This window comes from Lotus japonicus, chromosome 2 (assembly GCF_012489685.1).
Source record: "Lotus japonicus ecotype B-129 chromosome 2, LjGifu_v1.2".
NCBI lineage: Eukaryota > Viridiplantae > Streptophyta > Magnoliopsida > Fabales > Fabaceae > Lotus > Lotus japonicus.
The window spans coordinates 77,458,712-77,476,146 of NC_080042.1; the positions used below are offsets into that span (position 1 = coordinate 77,458,712).

Consider the following 17,435-nt stretch of genomic DNA (forward strand, 5'->3'; position numbering starts at 1 on the left):
AAGTAAAAAATTGATCACACATTATCTCCATTAACGGGAAGCCAATGAGCCTTCAATTTCTCCTTTGCCCTTATCTGCATCAGTCAATGTGTATCCAAATATAGTCATAGCCATAACTAAGCTATAGCTTCCTTAACTTTTTGCAACTATCCCATTCTGCTCTTAATTAATTACCTAGAAAATATCCAATGTGGGCTTCTTCTATTCAGTGATATAATTTGGGTTCTTGCTCTACTTCATTTCTTGCTCATGTTGGTTGGTAAGAAAACGTTAACCACAGAAGTAGAGCCAGAAGGGGTTGGAATGGTATCAGAAAGTTGACAGTGTCCAAAATTTGTCTTGGTGTCAAAACATCTCGAACATAACAACTTTCATGAGTTGTTCAAATAAATTTTATAATTTTTCATACAGTAATGTCTGTTAGACGTACGAAAGTCGCGATCATCACTGATAGACATACATGGACAAGATATTTAAAAAACAAAAAATCTGAAACACTAGTGATCTCCATAGAATTGATGTGTTTATGCTGGAGGTTATAAAATCCGGCTAGTCCATATATTTTATTATTATCTTTGTTTTACTTTGTTATGTAGCACTTGACTTGATTGAAAATCACATTTACAGTTGCATGCTATTATTAGAACTGAGCATTTACTGAACAATTTCATTTACATCCTTTAACAGTTGTTCAAATTAAATTGCTGCTAAAAGTTAGTACTACATTACAAACTACAGTTGAAGATGGCATTAGCTGCTACCTCTTCCTAATGGTAGCTGGTCCATTGAATTTTTCCCTCACTATTGTTTTCCCCTTGTTCACCTTCTCTTCCTTTTCCTTTTCTTCTTTTGACCATCTCACAATCCAAAAGGCTTAGATTTGCTTTTTTATGTGCAAGAGAGCATTTGCATTTTATAGAATTTAGTTGAAGTTCCAGTCCAAAGTCAGATATTTGAGGGCCCTAGAAAATAAAAGAAAATCTATAGTGCTACCTATTTGTCGTTTGTCTACCTGTCTTAGTTTAAATTTCTTAAAGTGAATTTTTAGTCCCTTAGTTTTAATGAGAGGAAATTTCACCATTTTTAATACACACACACGCACAAATTTATCAAATTCACAGTTACTTTCAAATGACATCTGTTACTTATACTTATTATCTTCTAATATTTTCAATTAAAATTAAAATTATTCATTTTAAATTACATCATAAAATATGGTAATTTTTAAATTCACGTAAAATGAAATCTCTAAGTTACATTAATTATTTCATAATATAAGTATATTAAATTTAAATCATTTACTTTAAATTATATCAATGGATCTAATATTTTGAAATTATCATATTAGGTAGTTAATTTTCATAATATTCTCAGAGTCCATTTTTTTCACAACTTATATGTAACTCAATATATACAATATGTATTAATTAATATTACAATACAATAAAAATAACAAATAATTGGTCTAATACAAGCACGTTCTGCATCCCATTGCTCTTGAAATATGAATCTTCAATCACATGCAGGAAAGAGCCAAAACAACAGGTCTAATATTGAATAACACTGCATCAACTTTAAGCTTCAGATATAAGAGGACTGGAAAGATTGTCAGTGTTTGATGAAGATTGAATTGGAAGCAAAGCAGGGTCTTCATAAGCATTAACCAAATTGTCATAAAACTCAGTCATTGCAGCATCATTCTGGTCTTCCCTATCTTTCCTTATCAAAGTCTGAAACAAAAAACCAAATAAAAATCAGAGCTCATGAATTGAATTAAACATGCAACAACTCTATTCTATTCTTTCAGAGAGAATTGTTGCCTTCTCAATTGAACATTTGAACACTCAGGTTTTGGTCACTTTCTGGATTTGAAATATACCTCTGCAGAGTATGCAACAAATATGGGTAGGAACCGTTTTCTGCAGTACTCGTTAAATAAAAGCGTGACAACTGGTAGAGGAAGCGTCAAGGTAGATGCTAGGGAGAGTTTTTTCAATGCGAATATTCCCACTGCAATGATGTGCATGAGTACTAGAGAAAATATCATTGAATTGTGCACAACGGGCCAAAATTTCCCAGCAGTTTCATACTTTGGTGCATATACATTCATAAACTGCATAATACAAAGGAGAGGCATCAGTGCAAGTCAATTAAAAAGATGTTTTTTAAGGGTCTCACATTTTCATAGATAAAATTACTTTAATTCTAGAGTCAACCAAAAGAAAGTAATCCTTGTACGAAATCAGCAATCAATATTACTCCATCCGCTCTATCACTATTTTGAGATTGTTATTGTTCCTATCTATCTGTCAGTTTTAAAATTTCAAGAGAGCATTAAAAATATTTTTCTTAAGCTACATCATGCAGATCTTCCCAAATTGCATCTATTTAGTTCTATTTGGATAGATTAACAATGTAACTTTTCCTTAACATAGTAATCTAGCCATGATCACTTTGCAAAACTTTCTCCATAACATAAAAGGCTTAATTACATAGTAACTTTTGGAAACCATATATCCACACTATGACACCCCAAAAAAATTAAGGCATCTATTTAGTTCTATTATTTGATTACAAATATTCTTCTTAAGCTACATCATGCAGATCTTCCCAAATTTAGGAATTCCTGTTGAACACATTTTCAATTAATGAAAAAAATTAGCCAACATTGGGAAATTAGTTGTTAGGTGGGGACACAGGAACAATTATATCACCACATGTCCACTCACTGAGAGCCCTTTTGAATTGAAGCATGGAAATCATTCCCACTTTACTTGGTACTTTAATTTAATTATAAGGAATAGGGGTAACAAGGATATAACTTCTTATCATTTAGTCATAGAAGCTTTGGTACCATATTAATTTAGCCCAATAGATAGAGGCCCAGAAATGGTTCTGTATCTTGAACACTTCCTACATAGGAAATATTTTGTCAGGAGTTCCAATGTCATAGTTCTCCCTCAATTTTATAGGTAGAAGCAGGGTAGAAACGCAAGCATGACATAATATAAGCTCAGAAAATTAAACACTCCTAGAATATATTTCAAAATAGGATCCAGATAAATGCTTACCTGGTTTCGATAAATGATGTATGCAAGACAAAAGTAGGCCAACAAGAACGGTAAAATTAGTGGTGCTAGGAAGAAATATGTAAGGCCTAGAAGTCCAAAGAAAAGGATCCTTGGAATATCATTGTAGTATGGAATGGATGGAACTTCAAATTCATCGTCTGGACTTGTGAAAAGTCGTGTTATCAAACTGAGAATGAAAGGCATTATACGGAAGAGTTCTGATGATGTACTTGTCCATCCTGACGTGACAACATAAGTAATAAAAAATGATGCCTACAATCAAACCAAAGTTAACTGCATCAAAAAGATAGAAATTCTTGAGATTGACATATGATTTACTGAATTGATTGAGGATTAACCTCAGCAAAGATCCATTATTTAAACAAATATTACAATCACGGATAATAGGAGAGCGCATATATTAGGAAACAAGGAAATATGGAAACTATACAAATCAAGTCAGAATTATATCAGAATATATACACATAACACATCCTAAATAGATGACATTTTCCCTAAATCCGAGATGCTTTCCAGCAGAAATAAAAAATTGTTTTATTAAGAATTGGCATGCAGATTTTTTACTTGATAATAAGTTTAAAGTGATTGAATAAATGATGATGTGTGCTTGTATAAAATTTTGGGAGGACATTTAGCTGGGGTATGTTTCTTCTGTAGAGGTTTTTTCTTTGGCATATTATACTCATAATTTGCCATAAATTCCTATTATTAGACTTGTATTTTTGTAGATAATTTGAGTTGCTATGAGTTATTATTAGGGTTATGTGTGTGTGTTGGAGGGTCAACAATTTTTTCAGTGGCCAGATCTTAAAGAAGTTGACAGAATGTTGAAATCACAGGTCTCCTGACACGATCCCGTATGAGGTATTTCGGAGTCGAACCACATGCGTTTGGCCAGATCTTAAAGAAGTGGACAGAATGTCAAAATCACAGGTTTCCTGAGACGATCACGTATGACCTATTTCGGAGTCGAACCACATGCGTTTCGGGGTTCCTGATACCATCTTAAAAACTGGGGTCTAGGTCTAACTCTACCCTTAAAAACTAGCTTAAGTATGGGGATTGGCCAACCTTAGCAGAAACTACTTTGGCCATATCTCTAGTCAATATGGAATCTCAACAAGAAGAAATGTAGAGATCAGATTAACTTATGGAACATGAAGCATGATTCAGTTCCACCAACATGGTTCAAGCCTTACCCATTATTTTTGTAGGCCTCATTAAGAGAAATTTGACTAGGGGGGGAAAAGTTCTTACCATCAGCAGTATTTTTGTATCCTTAAAAAATATGCTATCAGAAAGGTTACAATGGAGAGAAACATTGTCTAACCTGTGCAGGAACTGCAATTGCCAGTTTCTCAGGAATGCCTTTGGGATCGAGGATGATAAATATCATAGATAAAAATGACCCGGAAAATACAGTCGCGAAAAAAACATTCCATATAGTGAACCACAACACTTTAGTACATGCGCTCTTTTCTATAGCACTGCGTGAGATATATCCTTGAATAGAGGAAAGGAACTCCATGGCAGGTGGAACCAGTTTCAGAAACAGCTGAAGAATAAGGCTGGGAAGGTATCCTGTAATTATTTGACTGACAAATTTTCTGCAAGCAGATTCACAAAAGGCTTAGAGATTTTGCATTAACAATTGAAAAATAAAACATAAAGCTAAAGCTAGCATGTCAACCTAATTAAGGAGATAAAGCTTCTTCTTTTTTGTAAAGACCAAATATATTGATATGAAGTAATAGGGATTTCGACCCGGTACATTGAACAGGGAGGAGAAGAGATATAGCATCATAAGTAACCGAATTGGATAGTTAGAATGAATTTGACTATACTGGAAAGATAAAATTACATGCAGATATTTTATGAGAAACAAATTGGAAACACTGAAACATTGTAGCAGAAAGAAATTGGAACATTGAGTAAATCTGGCTTCTATAACAACTACAATGATCTTCTAGTAACCATTCCTTTATCGATTGCAAAACCATACTTAAGCAGGTATAACAAAAATGCTATGGGTATGCAGCACACAAGAAATCTGATTGCAGTAAGTATAGACATCCATGAAACTTTTTTCTTACAACCAATAAATGGCACCACAATTCTGAAACCTGACCACCGAGTTTGTTTTCTTAATTTGGTTTATGCTTTAGAGTGTTTTTGTATTCTAAAAAATGAAGGAAAGGACAGCACGAAAATACTTGTTCCGTGTTTGATTTAAAAAATGGTCATTGGACATTACAAAAAAAAAAGATGAAGTATAAGACAAAGTTTTAAACTTGTTACTCAACAAACCATAACACAATCTTTTATTCCCCACACAACAACATCAAAAGACAAATATCCAACTCTTTCCTTTTCTCATCAACAGCCCTCTTCCCTGAGTTCCCTTCCCTCGCTCAACCCTCCTCCTCTATCTTTTCTTCCCCTTTTCTCTCTCAACTATTTTTTTTTTGCACACCGATCACCATATACAAGACAACCCTAAAAAATCATGCTGTAACTCAACTACTTGCACTTTGTAGTTCTACCTGTGATGTTCCTCGATGTGCATCAGACACACCCTTAAACTATATTTACAGCTTCCTGGGTTTATCCTCCTCTGAACTAATGGATATTTCATAATTGACTGTACAAATGATCAAGGCAACATAAAAACCAGCACACCAAGTGGAGGCCTATTCAATGATTGAAAGCATATATTTCAGAAACGCAAAATAATCATTTTGACCTAATTCCCATGCAACTCTGAAAGTTTTTCTTTTGAAAATAACTCCTAGCTAGGATAATGAGGCCATGAGGAGCACAAGAGATGCAAGATACCATAAAATAGAGAGAGGGGTTAGGCATTAACATATAAATAAATAAATAAACCAAGTTAACTTACATGGTTAGGATACTTGTCAAGAATGGAAACAAAGTTTCCAATTGACTTAAGTTGGTAAGCCCCTGAACCAATACGACAGGTAAAAGGAACATAATAGTGAAAACAATGCACAAAACTACAACCACCAACTTCGAAATCCATCTTCTCATGAATGATTTAGAGAAGAAAGGCCAGTAAACATCATGAGGTTCTGGAGCTAACTCAGTAACCCACTGGGTAGGATCGACTGATTGCTGCAAATGTAAAGCTGTAGCAGCAGCATACCGAGCCTTGAAGAATACGAAGGCAGCTCGAGCCTCCTTGAATATTGAAAAAGAATGGAGATTATTAGCATGCACTTTATACCAACAGAGACAAGAAAAATAAAAATAGTTCAACAAGATTAAAACTACTTTTAAAATGCTTATTTTTTCAGGAAAAGACTACAAAGATTACCACATACTTCACCTGCCAATGAAGCCTCTGACTGCTGCAATTTTACATTCACCTCAATGTCCTCTAACTTCTTTTCATAATGCTCTATATGTTTATTTATTTTTTTGCCAAATAGTCCAAGAAAACCACCATGCTTATGTTTTTGCTGAATGGGGTCTGATCGTAATTGAGTAACCTTTTTATACAAATTCTTTGCTTCATTCTAGATTAAACAAATGGAAAGATAGGGAAATAAGTTGCAAACTCTTAAAAAGTGAAAAAGAAGCAGTCTATCAAAACACTTAAATGATCAAGAACATAGCAGCCTGCCACTTTATACATATTATTGAAATGATAGTTGGATTACTAGAGTGTATGTTAAAATTAATACTGATTATTTAAGATTGTCTCATGGAATTTTCCTTTAGGAACAATATTTTCTCAATGGAATATCTCATTTACATTTTAAATCATCTTCAAAAGGGAACCTCTCACAACATTGTGATGCTTAAATATTAAAAGTATTTGAGAAGGTAAAACAAAACAAAAAAATAGTAACATCTGGCCAAATATGTTTTAATCACTCCAGTATGGAAAGCAAATAGGTAGATTGTTTTACACACAGTTCAGATCATTAGCTCCTGCTAATTAGTCAGTGCCAATTATGTACAGTCAAAGGAACTATGATCAAGAATGCATATAGATCAAGAAGGCACAGAGAAATATGACCATCCTCACTCTCTTAGTTGGTGCTGACTTAACCCTTTATGTTATATCAACAGCAAACTTCAATTTGGGCAATATCACAAACTTTTTGCAATTGCAAAATTATGGAATTTTAGTATAGGAATTCATGTAGCACAAAAGCAAGCGCTTTGAAGATTTTAATCAAATAAGAAAAATTGAAAATGTTCCCCGGGCTGTCAGTGAGAAGTAATATGTATTAACAGGCTTGTTAAACTTCATGCAGGGAAAATTCTTTAAGAGCCCAACTTCAATCAACTTTGTATAATCTGATGTATACAAAGGCAAGAGGACGGCTAATGCAGGACATACTAGCATCTAGTGAGCCAATGTTTTTAAAGGCCAAAAGACTTGAATATTGGTGTATTTATGATTATTGGGCTAATTGTAATAAAACTTAATAGGTCCAAAAAGATTAAAATTATTTAAAATTACTACCTACTAACATTAGAAAGTTGTCATTTAACTGCACAGTTTCATACTTCCAATCCTAGAAGTACTTTATGAATTCTGAATTTTCTGGTCATGTGGTATCAGGCTTGGTTTGTGTTAGTCAGGTTACGTGTAATGGAACATTTCAGAAGACTTTCTGGGTAATAAATCCATCTTCTGTTTAAGTATTAGGATAGGAATGAGAAGAGGAAAAATACAGAGACCAAGATTTAACGTGGTTCGGCCTAAATGCCTACATCCACGGAGAAGTTGTGTTTTCATTTATCTGACAAACAGATTACATCACTCTCTCTATATCTGGCCTCACCTATACTCTGAGTCTCTGTGATACAACAACTCTCAACCTCCCACATACTCTAAGCCTGGCCATGAAACTCAGCTCAAGGCTGGCTCCCTCTGGAACTCAGATACAGCTTCTGAGCACAAATAACTCTCTCTCTCTCTCTCTCTCTCTCTCTCTCTGGAAAATGAAAATGACATACATGACAAGGGTATTAAAGTGTCGACATTCGTACTTGGATTTAAGATAAAGACTCGCTAATCGAAAATTACATCAGTATCAACTTCAGTGTTTACACTCATACTCAATGGGTACTTATGTATGGGTATCTATGTCCTTAAACTCTAAATGACATATCTTGGTGCTTAAATTTTGAAATTAAAAGCAAAAATATGGAGAACAATGCACAAACCTACAGAATTATACAGCCTTTTAGAAGGCTACAAGTTTCCAAGGAAATATAAAATATAGATGAGAAAATAAATTAACAAGAAAGAACTCTAAACTTCAATACAATTCTTACTAGGAGACTTCCGATTTTGCTTGTACGGCGAATAACCACATGTGATAGATATGTAGAAGGGTAAAGCTCTTTAAAGAAGCTATCAATACTGTCACTGATGCTGCAAGAGTTGGAAGTTGGAATGCTGTGAACTAAAATGGTGAACTGATGAGGTTGCGGTTCCGATGAATAAAAATAAGAAATTCTTCTAGAAGATATGTGTTTATACTCCTGAAGATTAAAATCATATTGAGAAATGAGTAAGTATGTTGGCTCTTGCATAAGCTATAGCTCAATTAGTAAAGATAAAGAGAAAATTACTAAAAAGAAAGGAAACCCCTTGTTATCAACCTCTGTAGAATTTAGAGGTAATTTTTATCCTTCTAATTAGTCTAACTATACCGGCCGAAGCTATAATAGATATTTAATTATTTATATTCCATATTCATCTTAAAACACCATAATTAAGTTCAATGTAAAAGGCATAAAACTATGGGGATTGCTCATTGCTGAACCAGTTAGACAAAATATACTTACATAAAAAAGAAGTACACATATGAAACCAGTGACAATATATACGGCACTGAAGTGGACCCATAACCTGAAACAAATATCATAGAGGATAATAATCTCATGCCAGAAGCTAAAAAAGATAAATGCTGAATAGAAACTCCCCCATGGGTTCTCTAGGCATAGCTCAACTAGAACAATCAAATATAGAGGTAGTATTTACCAGTTAGAGCCACTGTTTACATTTGATATAGTGAACACATCCAAGGAGCTGTTGGTGAAATCTGCACCATCAAAATCTTGTAGCTGATCTGCCCAGCAGTTGACTGGAAGAATCACTAGGATTCCAATAGTCCCAGCAAAAGTAAATATTTTCAAACTGCATACAATAAATACAAGAATTTAGTCTAAAAATGCTTAATTACCTGCTTCCCTTTTTTTGTTGTTTTGGAAGGGATGGATATGGAAAAGGTTCATGCACAAATTTAAAAAACCATGAAATGGAAAGGTATATATACCTGAAGGTTATAATACGCATAAAAACCACAGTATCTAACCCTGACAATGATAACAGTTCCTCCTCAGAAAGGCTCCAGGCTTTAGCAACCCAACCTGGAGAAGGTATTAGTCTTTCTAAGTTGAAACGACTTCTCCTCTTAGAAGTTCCTTCTGCCAGCAGGCGCGGTACATAAACTTCATAATTGCTTGGTTGTTTCCTCAATATAGAATACAATGTAAAGAACAACACACATAGAGCAGTATTGATCCCAACAGATGTCAGAAGAGCAGACACAATCATGTTTCTCAGGAACCCAGAAAATTATATGACTCAGCTACTGTAAGAAACATAAGATAAATTGATATCATGAGGCCAATTTTGCAATGTGGAGTAGAGAGTAAGAACACCCAGTGGCTCCAAAACAGAGAAAGAGAAGAATGATTACCCGTTCCTCGTTTGTGTGTAGCTTCGAGAAGACTGTGGTTGTGGCTGAATACTCAGAATATCGCATTTCCCTGCTCAGAAGCAAAGAGAAGGGTCAACTGTTCAAGCAAAGCATTGAGAGATAATAAACTTTTTTTTGAAATTTTAAGATTGTGATAACATGTAGTATTTGAAGTTGTTAATGTTTTGAATTTTGCAATTATTTTCAATAACTTATATTTTAATATTATCTTCTCCGATAAAATTGATATATAGCTAGGAGGATTTGAACCTAGAACATGTTGGTATGTGGAAATATTCCAAACTAACAAAGCTCTAGAGAATCAGCAGATGGGTTCAAATTCATGTCGACCACTTTTTATGTTTGATTTAATAATATATATATTTTTTTGGATGGAGTAGAAAGGTTGTTATAGCAGTTAGCTAGCAAACGGCTTCCAAGTCCCCAACTATCAGTCTCTAACAGTTAGCTAGCTCGCGCTGCTACCCAACATGAAGCTTGCCAATTTAGGGAAATAAAGTAAAATAAATTTATAATTTTAAATGACATTATTTCGATTTTTTTAGAAATGCAACGAAATTATATTTTACGAAAGAACCCGGGGCTTCCCTACATTCGCTTGAAGAAAAGTAAATAGTTTCAGGAAAACATTTTCAAAAAACTAATTTTGAACTAAAACTAGTTGTCTGATTGGTGATTCTCTTTACACAAATCACCTTAAAAATATCAAAAGAAGACACTAACAATTGACAATCCCACAAAATAGTAGGCAAGTAAGACACACTGGAGTCTAACTCATGTCAAGCCTTGAATAGGGCTTGACAATTTGTCTAAAAAAGAACACTCATAAAACTCAACTATGTAGCAATACCAAGCACCCACCTGAAAGACAAAGCCTTTGTCATGGGGGGAGGAAGCTCACATCAACAACCCGTAACCCATAGCCAACGAAAAACCTTCACTATCTCTAGCCACGAAGGTCAAACCAGCAATACCATCCTCATTGTACGCAACATCAAAGTTAACTCTGAACCTCCCTTGAGATGGTGACACCCACCTCACATTAGCTGCTAAACCAGAAGCAGGAGTTGCATCCGCGATCGCCCTCAAAGTCAAAGACAGAAGTTTGATTATGGATAATGTTTTTGAAATCTTATTTCCCTCAACATTAAAAATACACGTCTCAATAGAGAAATAAAGATGTGAATCGGAGTTTCACAAAAATTCAAAGGCACGCCGATGAATAAATTTTTAAGCGATCTAGTGATATGCATTAAGAAAATTTAAAACACTTGTCTTGGGAATTGTGAATTAAGAGGTTAAATTACTAATATGTCATTCTCTTCCATTACATTCAACCCTAAAAACGTTGGATCCCCGTCAAATCTCCACTTCCTAAGCACTCCCTACCACCCTTGAAACCCAATCCCCTTTCAACCCACATCATCGCTCTAAATGAATTAACACTTGTCGCCACCACCATGAGCTTAACTTCACATATTTCTTTCTTGCTCGATCCTTTTTCCAGCAACCACAACTTTACCATCCCTTCTAATCTCCAACCATCACCTTCGTCAGAAGCATCACTACATCGTCCAACTATGGACGACCACTGCATTGTATCATTTTAGCAAGGTACCTCTAATCTTTGACCCACCATTGTTGTCATGTTCGTGCAAGTTTGGAATATTTCCTCACATGAGGCATCTGAGCAAGATGACAAGTCATTAGCTTTCTCATTTCTTACCACAATGGTAATCATCCTTTTCATTCTTTGACCATTGTGCCTTGTTACGAGTGGTGGATACCCAATTTTTGAAATGTTTGAACTTTTAATTGTTGTGGTGAGTAGGTGGAGGTCGCTTCGATGGTGTTTGGTTTGCTGTTGGTTGAAAGTTAGAAAGAGGTGGTGCCTTTTGTTAGGGTAGTTCAACGATGTTTGTGGTGGTTGAGTTGTCGTTGCCAATGGTGGAAGTGGAAGTGAGTTGCACAACAAGTGGATGTGGGGAAGGTAGGGGAGTGGTGGTAGGGGTTTAATGGGTGGTAGTAGAACATGTTCTGATGAGGGACGAACGATAATAGAAACAATTGATGGTGGCGAAGGGAAAATAGTTAGGATGACGCTCGGTCCCTGTCCTCGCATCTCTCCTCTGTCCCTATTCTCATCCCCATCTCCATGGTGGGTGAAATTTACTTCATCCTTGTTCCCAACCTCCCCACAAGTCCCCATGGAAAGCTGAAATGTCATTAAATTTTTTAAAAGTTAAATTATATGTGAAAATACATAAATATATGCAATAATTTTCAAAAGTATACATGATAACGCAGCTACATCAAATTTAATACAAATATAATATAATATATAATAAAAATAAAGTCCAAATAATATTAATTGAAATTACATAATATGTGACTTTACAGATAACCAACAATACTCCCAAACAATTATAGGCCTGATTCTCAATCCGATCAATCGAAATGTTCGACATGATCCAATTTTCTAAACATTGATGAACACACAATCATTTTACCTAATAAAAAAAATTCACAATTTTTGGGTGTAACAAAACAAAAGGTGAAAAAAAGTAGTGACAAATGATGTAAATCATACAAGGAAAACCAGAAAATAAAATAAATGTAAAGTAGTAATACAAAATGAGTGCAAAAATTGAAGTATCTAAAAACAAGGGTGGAAAGAAGGGTGCAAGGTTACACAATAGGCTTTTGACCCATTATAACAAGTTTTTTTAAAAAAAAATCAAAAAACATATTTTCTTAATTAAATATTTATCTTTAATTAATTTCAAAAAAAAAAACATATATCCTTAATATGTTCCTCTTCTCTCTACCTTCTTCACCTCTTCTCTCTTCAACACCAGATTCAAATTTCTATCAATCTCAGACATGTCTCTCTTCAACACCTCCGTGCCGGAAAACTCCACCACCAGCTGTACTTCAACCCCAAAACTCATCCCCACCACCTCATCACAAAATAACCCTTTTTCCTTATCTCTGTACCTTTTCCCTTCTCTCTGCATCTCCATTCTGCCAGTGTCATTGGGGTTCCCGGCGGCGGAGCAGTTGCCGGTGACAGGATGTGCGGCCATGGAAGCTTCTGATCAACCCATTTTCTTGCCGGCTTCCTAGATCTCGTCCACCCAAACGCTTTTCCCAGATCTGGTTCGTTCGGAGAAGCCAGATCTCCTTTCCCGACTCCATCTTCCTCACCCTTTGATGGCGGCGCAAACCACCAACGCACTCCCATTGTTGCGGCTGAATGGAATCAAACGCTCGGCGTTGAAGGTGGATGAAGGAACGACAACAACAGCTTTGAGAAGCATGTTGTGTGTGTTCGTTTGTTCATTCAGGATTGTAAGAGGAAGGGAAGCTTCAACATGAATTCATCCAAGGCTACAGTTCTTCTTTTTCTCTGTTTACAAATTTTATGATATGTCCAAATGGTTTGAAGGTCTGGAAATGTTATTACTGAGGGTGTGGATCTGGGTAAAAATAAAAACTTTGATGTTGGTGGAAGGAGATGGAAGCAAAACACAGAAATTTTGAATTTTGATTAACAGAGGAGAAGTTGGTTTTCTGGGTAAGAAGAGAAAGAAGTGAAGAAGAAGAAGAAACAGATCTGATTTTGGTTGTGGAAATCTTCCCCTGAGATCTCTCCAGAATAAGAGATTAGGTTGTAATTTTAACCCTAAATTTATTTTGAAGGAAAAAGGAAAGGTTTGATGATGAGTGAATTAGGAGAGATTTCAGGGAAGAATAAGATCCTCAACGGATTTTTAACCCTAAATTCTTTTTTTTTTTTGAAATATTGAATAATAATTAACCTAATCCTCATTAACTAATTTACTAATTTTTAAGTTTTTTGATTTTTTTTTAAAAAAACCTGCTGAACCTGCTACCATAGGTCAAAAGGCACTTGTGTAACCTTACACAAGCTTCTATTTGTGTATGCTAAATTCCTCCGGAAAGAAGGTGAATTTGGGTTGACTTTCCATTTCCATGAGCTGATAAACTGAATTAGTAATTAGTAAATGGTGGTAAAAAGTTAAAAAGAAAATTTGACTGTTGACTTTGTACTGTTCCCACCTCAGACACAGGTCAACAATTGCAATCTGCTACCGGCAACCGCTGTTGATTAACCCACAAGACCAAAATCCCAACCGCACGCACTGTTGTTTCCATTTTCCTCTGCTCCTGAAGAAAAGTACCAGAATCATCAACCAAATCTCAATATTGTTCAGTTTCGATCGATCCAAGGTAAGGGAAGATCAATCATCCTCAAAACTCACACTAGCACAACATGTTGGTATTTGTTTCTGATTTTTCCAATTTTTCAGTTCCAAACAAACAACATGAGCGAGGTTTTCGAAGGGTATGAGCGCCAGTACTGCGACCTCTCTGCTAATCTCTCCCGCAAATGCAGCTCCGCGTCTCTTGTTTCTGACCTGGGTAGGTTTGCTACCTCCAAAATTGTCGTTTCTGAGAACCCCTTTTTCGTTTTTCCACGTCTTCCTTGTCGTTTACCTGTTTTTTTGTGCTGTTCTTTGATGTCTTGAACTGCCCTTTGTGTTTTCTGGCCTCTGGGTGCTGTTTTTTTCTACTGAAGCTTCATTGATCTGATGATTGGTTATGTTAGATTTGTTGTATTGGATATGAGCGAGAGAGACAATTAAAAGTTTGCCAATACAATTAAAAAATCATAAGTTTGTGTTATTGAATAATTTTGTGCTACTATTGCTTAATGATTTGATGAAGCAACCAGTTTGAAAGCAAATCAAAGAGCACTTATTGGAGTTTATTCAGTGTTCTTTCTAGGATATAAGCTCCAAGAAGCTTGTACTCTAATGGGCTTGAAGTCTCCTATATCATTAGTTACTTAGCAGCTGAGTTGTTTAAATTACTTTGGACTATGCATGTTCTTAGACTTGACTTGATGCTTGACTGTTGCTTCTTTGCAATTTGATGCCATCCCTAGTCGGCTAGTCACACATATTTGGTCATGTATTTCTTTGTTTTAATCTTAACCAAAGTTTCTGGATAACCTAAGGATATTTACTTTGTCGGGTGTCAAATGTTCTCTTGAAATTGCTTCTGTACTTGAGGATGTACGATGGCTTGTCCTTTAATTTCACAGTAAATAATGGTAGAGAATTTAATTTTGATCACTCCTAATTTCAGAACAGAAGCAACAAAAGCTTTCTGAGATCAAAGCTGGACTAGATGATGCCGATGTTCTGGTATTTGAAATATTTTTCCTACAACTCCATGCTTTATTTTGATTGGTGTTATCTTTGAATTTGTTGCTTATTTCCCTCTTCTCTCTCTTCAGATTCGGAAGATGGACCTCGAGGCGAGAAGTTTGCAGCCGAGTGTAAAAGCAATGCTTCTTGCAAAGTTGAGGGAATACAAATCCGATCTAACCAAGTTGAAAAAAGAATTTAAAAGGTTAACATCTCCTAGTGCTGATCAGGCTGCCCGTGAAGATTTGCTGGAGGCTGGAATGGCAGATGCACATTTGGTATACCTTTAACTCTTGTTTGTATTACTTAATAGCATATTTTTCTTTAAAAAAGGAAAGTAGGAAGCTAGTAACTTTCTTGGTTAGAGAGCTCCAACTTGGGGAAAAGTTCTGTTTCTAGTTGTGATTATGTTCCTTCTTATTTGTCTGTGAAAAATGTTTTCTTCACTTCTATTACTCCTTCATGGGATCGTGAGTGATTATATCTTGACCTGTTAATCAGAGTAACTACCATTAAGAGAAGTGACCTTTTTCTTGATCGATATTTGATATTTCCTTAGTTTCTCACACTATTTCTAATTACTAATTTACTAGTGTCTATGTTATCCATTTATTGTAGAATAGTTGTGTTTTCCATTCCATCTGCTGTCTGTGAATTATGATTATAATGATTATTAAACACGGCATATATATTATGTTTGATAGTGGCAGTGCTATGCCCATAAAGAGAATGAGACTGGTTGTTTCTTGTATATAAGGTTGCAGATGTCTGCACATGTGTATATCGGGCTCTGTTTAGAATGTCTTCGTATTTTGTTTTTTGAATTTTGAAATTAATAGGTTTTTGAAATTGGATATACTTGTCATAATAGTATTTCTGTTGCAAATGCATATCTGGTTCTATGTTAGGCCTATCCCCATGTTTTTGTTTTCTGAGTTTTGAAATTAGGAGGTTTTCTAGTTTTAAGCACTTGTAAGGCAAGTAGTGCACTTGATCTGATGCTAATATATTGGGTAAATGTGGAAAATATTGCAGGCTTCTGCTGATCAGAGAGAAAGATTAACTATGTCGGTGGAGAGAATAAATGATTCGAGTGAGAGAATTAGGGAGAGCCGAAGAACCATTCTGGAGACTGAAGAACTCGGCGTCTCGATCCTCCAAGATTTACACCAGCAGCGTGAGACTCTCCTGAGCTCCCATAAAAGGGTAGGTTGATATGTGAATGCTATGTTTTATAATGGTTCTGCTTATCTCAACTTTAGTTTGGGTCATCATTTCATTTACTAGGACTAGGAAGGAATCATGGGATGATCTTATTCTCTAGGGCGAGAAGTATTAAAATCGAAAATGATACTTTTTCCTTGGAGAATAAGATTGCAAGCCTTAAGCATAAGGAGTGCAATGTTGAAATGGTGATAATTGTTGTGTGATGGTAATTTTTCTATCGCTTGCAGCTTCATGGGGTAGATGATGCTATTGACAAGAGTAAGAAGGTTTTAACCACCATGTCTCGCAGAATAACTAGACACAAATGGATCCTTGCATCTGTGATTGGAGCTCTTGTTTTAGCTATAGTTGTGATTCTATTTTACAAGCTATCCCATTAGCTAATCGGGGCAAGATACGACAGGATTCAAGCAATGTTTTATACTTGTATGTGATTGGTTGTATATAGGAATTATATGTGATGTTGGTCACAACCCTGCAATTGTTTCTTCATGGTTATTCTTATGATTGGTGAAGTTTCCTTTGATATCTTGCTTTCCATTTGAACTGGAAGAGCGTTAAGTTCACGTGTGTACTCAGTTTTTTGACATGATGCATTGCTAGGCTGCTAGCATTTTTGAAAGTTAATAATTTCCAATTTTTAGTGCTATGCTAGCGCCTGGCTCATTTATTAATCTCTATTGAATCAGGCTGAATTGCCTAAAAAAACTGAATATGTAACTTTTTTGTACTTGTTATAAAGGTTCCCAACTTTCCATGTCCTCCTGTTTATGTCTATTTCATTTAATTTTCTATTTATAAAATGATCCATCAACCACGAACTAGTGATACAAACCGTTGAATAAGGAATGAAGTATTGAGTGATACGAATGAATAGTTGAGTGGTATAAGTAAGTGATGTACAAGATGATCACGAAGTTGAGTTGATGCCAAAATGAAACAAGCTTCTTGATTGGTGAGCCACAGTCTAAACTTTGGAAGAAACCGTAATCAGAGAGCAATTCCTACTCCTACATTCTTTTATAATAATTAAGAGAGATATAAATGGCAGCCGTGTCAATCCAAACTTAGGCGGAAGCGACCTAAAAAATGTGTTTGAGATGAACGAGCAA

At 35.3% G+C, this 17,435-nt stretch overlaps 2 protein-coding genes across 4 annotated transcripts; one reads left to right on the forward strand and one right to left on the reverse strand.

The window, feature by feature from the left end:
• Positions 1–1,356: 1,356 nt before the first annotated feature.
• LOC130739793 (CSC1-like protein At1g69450) lies at positions 1,357–10,739 on the reverse strand. Of its 3 annotated transcripts, none has more exons than XM_057592205.1 (12): positions 10,721–10,739; positions 9,839–9,908; positions 9,413–9,730; positions 9,118–9,273; positions 8,922–8,985; positions 8,406–8,615; positions 6,434–6,628; positions 5,992–6,290; positions 4,423–4,699; positions 3,072–3,344; positions 1,880–2,113; positions 1,357–1,730 (listed from the first exon to the last, which is right to left on the reverse strand). In XM_057592205.1, the coding sequence occupies exons 3-12, from the start codon at positions 9,691–9,693 to the stop codon at positions 1,575–1,577; spliced, it is 2,145 nt and encodes a 714-aa protein (XP_057448188.1). In that variant the 5' UTR covers positions 9,694–9,730; positions 9,839–9,908; positions 10,721–10,739; the 3' UTR covers positions 1,357–1,574. The 3 variants fall into 3 exon arrangements, with proteins under 3 accessions (XP_057448188.1, XP_057448187.1, XP_057448189.1); XM_057592204.1 differs by lacking the exon at positions 10,721–10,739 and adding an exon at positions 10,109–10,190; XM_057592206.1 differs by lacking the exons at positions 6,434–6,628; positions 10,721–10,739 and having other exon boundaries at positions 9,839–10,022.
• A 1,932-nt stretch (positions 10,740–12,671) lies between these two features.
• LOC130739794 (vesicle transport v-SNARE 12) lies at positions 12,672–16,970 on the forward strand. The gene is made up of 6 exons (XM_057592207.1): positions 12,672–14,113; positions 14,194–14,305; positions 15,035–15,093; positions 15,186–15,374; positions 16,132–16,302; positions 16,551–16,970. The coding sequence occupies exons 2-6, from the start codon at positions 14,209–14,211 to the stop codon at positions 16,701–16,703; spliced, it is 669 nt and encodes a 222-aa protein (XP_057448190.1). The 5' UTR covers positions 12,672–14,113; positions 14,194–14,208; the 3' UTR covers positions 16,704–16,970.
• Positions 16,971–17,435: the final 465 nt, after the last annotated feature.

Bases quoted from the DNA above. Each gene is read 5' to 3' on its own strand.
- LOC130739794 (XM_057592207.1), top strand. From the start codon at position 14,209: ATGAGCGAGGTTTTCGAAGGGTATGAGCGCCAGTACTGCGACCTCTCT. The intron at 15,094-15,185 runs GTATTTGAAATA...CTCTCTCTTCAG, and splicing joins TAGATGATGCCGATGTTCTG to ATTCGGAAGATGGACCTCGA. The intron at 16,303-16,550 runs GTAGGTTGATAT...TATCGCTTGCAG, and splicing joins TCCTGAGCTCCCATAAAAGG to CTTCATGGGGTAGATGATGC.
- LOC130739793 (XM_057592205.1), bottom strand. From the start codon at position 9,693: ATGATTGTGTCTGCTCTTCTGACATCTGTTGGGATCAATACTGCTCTA. The intron at 6,291-6,433 runs GTATGTGGTAAT...TCAATATTCAAG, and splicing joins AGGCTTCATTGGCAGGTGAA to GAGGCTCGAGCTGCCTTCGT. The intron at 1,731-1,879 runs GTATATTTCAAA...TTTTTGTTTCAG, and splicing joins TTGTTGCATACTCTGCAGAG to ACTTTGATAAGGAAAGATAG.